Here is a 3,560-nt window from a genome sequence, read left to right on the forward strand (position 1 = left end):
CAACAAGCATCATGAGCAACCAATCCTAAAACAAAAGACATAAACACATTCCCTAACATATAAATAATTTAACACCACCAAAACACGAAAAAAAAACAATAATAAGAGTGGAACAGACTCCCCTGGTTTAACATGTAGAATCTTCATGCGTCATGTTCCACCATGACCGTATAGCATTTCATTCGCGGTCGTGTCCAACAAGTACTCGGGTTAATCTCTACGATTGGTGTGCAAGTCATCCCCGTCCAAATGGAGATTGAGTATGGACAGTTTTGACTGAACTCTAATCCGTGCAATGTCCGCAACTGCAAGTAGAACATATGGGACTTCACCAAACATCCCCACACTTGGACCATTGCATCCGCAGAGATGGATAACCTAATAACCTACAAAAATACTCACGCAAAAACAACACAAATATACACTACTCTACATCCTCGGGCTACCTCCCGAGAGCGCTAAGTTTATAGGTCTTCAGCCAGACTGCACCTGGTATACCCTCATGGTGGTCGAGTGGGATGTTTGCGTCCCACGGCCTCTAAGTAGGTACCCCGCCAATGCTCTAGTAAGTCATCCACTGTATTCCACATTGGACCGAATAACTTTAACCTCTGTTTTGCATTATCACATTCCGGCGGTTTCTTTTCCTTCTTCCTCCCTCGTGGCTTCCCTTTGTTTGTCTTGAACTTCTCATGAGCCACACTTTCCTTTTTCCTCACCGCTTTGCGTTCTGCCACTTCAAACCTGTCAACCATAAAACACTCATGTTTGGTATCAATCTCCTTTGCAGGAGAAACTTTCCTTCACCACTTTCAGCTTTTGAGTGTTCACCTGTAATAAGAGGATCAGTAGCATTTGAAAACACATTTAACCGCAATTCGCGGTCACCAAACTTCATACTTACCGTTCCATCAACGCAGTTTATAATTGCATGAGCAGTCGCTAAGAATGGTGTACCCAGAATGACTGGAGAGTGCGTGTTCTTTGAACTTGTGGCACAATCCAGCACTAAGAAGTCAACTGGGTAGTAACAATCTTCTACCTTCACAATTACATCTCTTACAATCCCCCTCGGACACATGGGAGTCTGATCAGCCAATACCACGGTGGTGTTGACTTTTTGTAGCAGACCAAAATCATATTGGTCGTAAAGACTCCCTGGTAGAATACTAACACACGCTCCAAGATCCGATAGTGCACTTTCTATTTTAAATTCACCCACTTGTACTGAAATAATGGGTGCTCCTGGATCTTGGAGTTTTGGGGGAAGGGTACCCAACAAAACGGCATTCACATTTGCAGTCAAATCAAGCTTTTTAGGAAACTTGTGAAGTCGTTTTTGGGTACTTAACTCTTTCAGAAACTCAACTTGATCGGGATTCTCTTTAATCGCATCAAGTAAGGGTAGATTAATTTTAGCTTGTTTAAAGCTTTCCCACCTTTCATCCCTTGGTGGGTCCCGATCATGTTGAGAGTCCGATCTATTACCAACATCCTCCACCACCTCCTCAACTAATTGTGATGGTGGAGTAATTGTGATACTATCAAATTCAGAAGTTGGAAGAATACTTACCACGTTGATGTGCACATTTCTTCCATTTTTCAAGCTAGATGACTGATGTGCTGGATTAACTGTGGTAGTGCTCGGCAACTTACCTGGATCTCTTCTCAGCTGAGCTAGATCTTCTGCTAGCTACCCCAACTGTTTCTGCATTGCTTCTAAAGTTTTGTCTCGAACTTCATTATCCTTTTGAATATCCTTCATAAATGACATGATCGCATCTAGCTTCAAATCACTCGAGTCGCCTCCACCACCTGAAGAATTACCTTGCTGGTTACCTTGATTCCTCCAACTCCCTTGATAATTGCCTTGATTTTGCTGTTGGTTGTCGGCTTGAGGCCCTTGATTGTATTGGCCCCGATTCTGGTAACCTCCTTGCTGGTAATTTCCTTGCCGATTCTGATATTGTTGACCTCCTTGGTTAGGTACCTGAAAATTTGGGTTCAACTGGTTAGCAGAATTACCATAACTAAAATTGGGGTGGTTTCGCAAACCTGGATGATATGTATTCGATTTCATATCATATTGCTTTTGTTCACCGTACAGTTGGTTCACTTCTTCAGTCTGACCACCCAACACAACACACTCTCCGACTTGATGCCCTAACTCTCCACACTCAGTACATACCGCAAATGTATTGGCGGGTTTAACTTCACCTCCCTTTCCGAGATTCATTTGAGCTACCTGCCGCTCAAGCAATAAATTTTGTTGCCTCAACTTCTCGACCCGTTCCTCAGCTTCATAATCGACTGACTTTGCCGAACTTGACCTTGCCCTCCTGCTTGATTGTGCCTGTCTCTTAGAAGTAGCACTTTGTCTCTCCAAGTATGCCCAGTCTGCAGCCTCTGTGTTTGTAAGAAACGTACCATTACTAATGGCGATGAGATCTCTTACATCATCAGGAAGTAGCCCATCATAAAACGCCTTAATTAATTCCCATGTCTGAATTTCATGATGTAGGCATTTCCTAAGCAACTCCTTAAACCTTGTGAACGCCTCATGGAACGGTTCCCCTGAATGTTGCTGGAATGCTCTGATTGCATCTCGAGCTTCACTAGTTCTATTCATGGTGTAGTATTCCTCCAAAAACAACAGCTGCATCTCTTGCCAAGTGTAAATACTACCTGGAGGTAATGTCGTGAACCATTGTCGAGCTTTGTCTTTCAAGGTGAACTGAAACAGCATCAACTTAACTTCATCCTTTGTAAACCCCGGAACCCCAATTGTTTGGCAAATTGAATCAAAACTTGCAATGTGCAAGTATGGTTCTTCGGTCCTTTTTCCATAGAATTCTGGCAAATGGCCTAAGTATTGAGGCCTTACCTCAAAAGGTCGGTTATTATTTCCAACCGGTGTGACTATAGCCGACGAGTTCGGTACTACAACTGGTCGACAGTGACCTTCCACGCCTTGAATTGGTGCCCCTTGAACGACTTGTGGGACACCATCCACAAATTGTATCTGCTCGCCCCTAAACCGATTATTAGCTCTTCCTGCATTAAACTGCGGGACTCCATTATGAACTTGATTTTGTGGAATCGGTTGCGGGATGTGATGTCTTTGATTTACCTGTTGTTGTACCGAATAGCCTTGATTCACATTGTACCCCTCATCGTATATGTAACCAGCATATCTCCCATCGTACTGATTTTGGTAATCATCCTCCTCCCAACCAAATTCCCATGTATGAACACTGCCTTCTCTGTGGTTGGGATCCTCATCATACCCGTGTTAATGTTGTGGTTGGTTAAGACGAATAATTTCCCCATTTCGGAGATTAAGGTTTCCAGGTTGGTTTTGTGGACCTGGGTTGAATTGTGGAAATGGTTGTGGTGGTGGTTGATTCTGGTTTTGGTTATTGGGCTGGTTTTGGTTTTGATTTTGGTTTTGGTTTTGAGGAATTGGTGGATCTGGAATGGGTGGAATTGGTTCGTTTTGTGCTTGGTTCTGTGGCTCTTGATCAGCCATTTCGTGAGCTGCTTGTTCAAGATCTTGAGCA

General features: G+C 43.4%; 1 protein-coding gene across 1 annotated transcript; it reads right to left on the reverse strand.

Moving 5' to 3' along the window:
- Positions 1-500: 500 nt before the first annotated feature.
- Positions 501-3,330, reverse strand: LOC118485744. Its single transcript, XM_035982173.1, has 4 exons — positions 3,187-3,330; positions 1,698-3,130; positions 798-1,541; positions 501-744 (listed from the first exon to the last, which is right to left on the reverse strand). Exons 1-4 carry the CDS (start codon positions 3,328-3,330, stop codon positions 501-503), a joined length of 2,565 nt encoding a protein of 854 aa, XP_035838066.1.
- Positions 3,331-3,560: the final 230 nt, after the last annotated feature.

The sequence above is a fragment of the Helianthus annuus genome, chromosome 13 (genome assembly GCF_002127325.2).
Source record: "Helianthus annuus cultivar XRQ/B chromosome 13, HanXRQr2.0-SUNRISE, whole genome shotgun sequence".
NCBI classification, from domain to species: domain Eukaryota; kingdom Viridiplantae; phylum Streptophyta; class Magnoliopsida; order Asterales; family Asteraceae; genus Helianthus; species Helianthus annuus.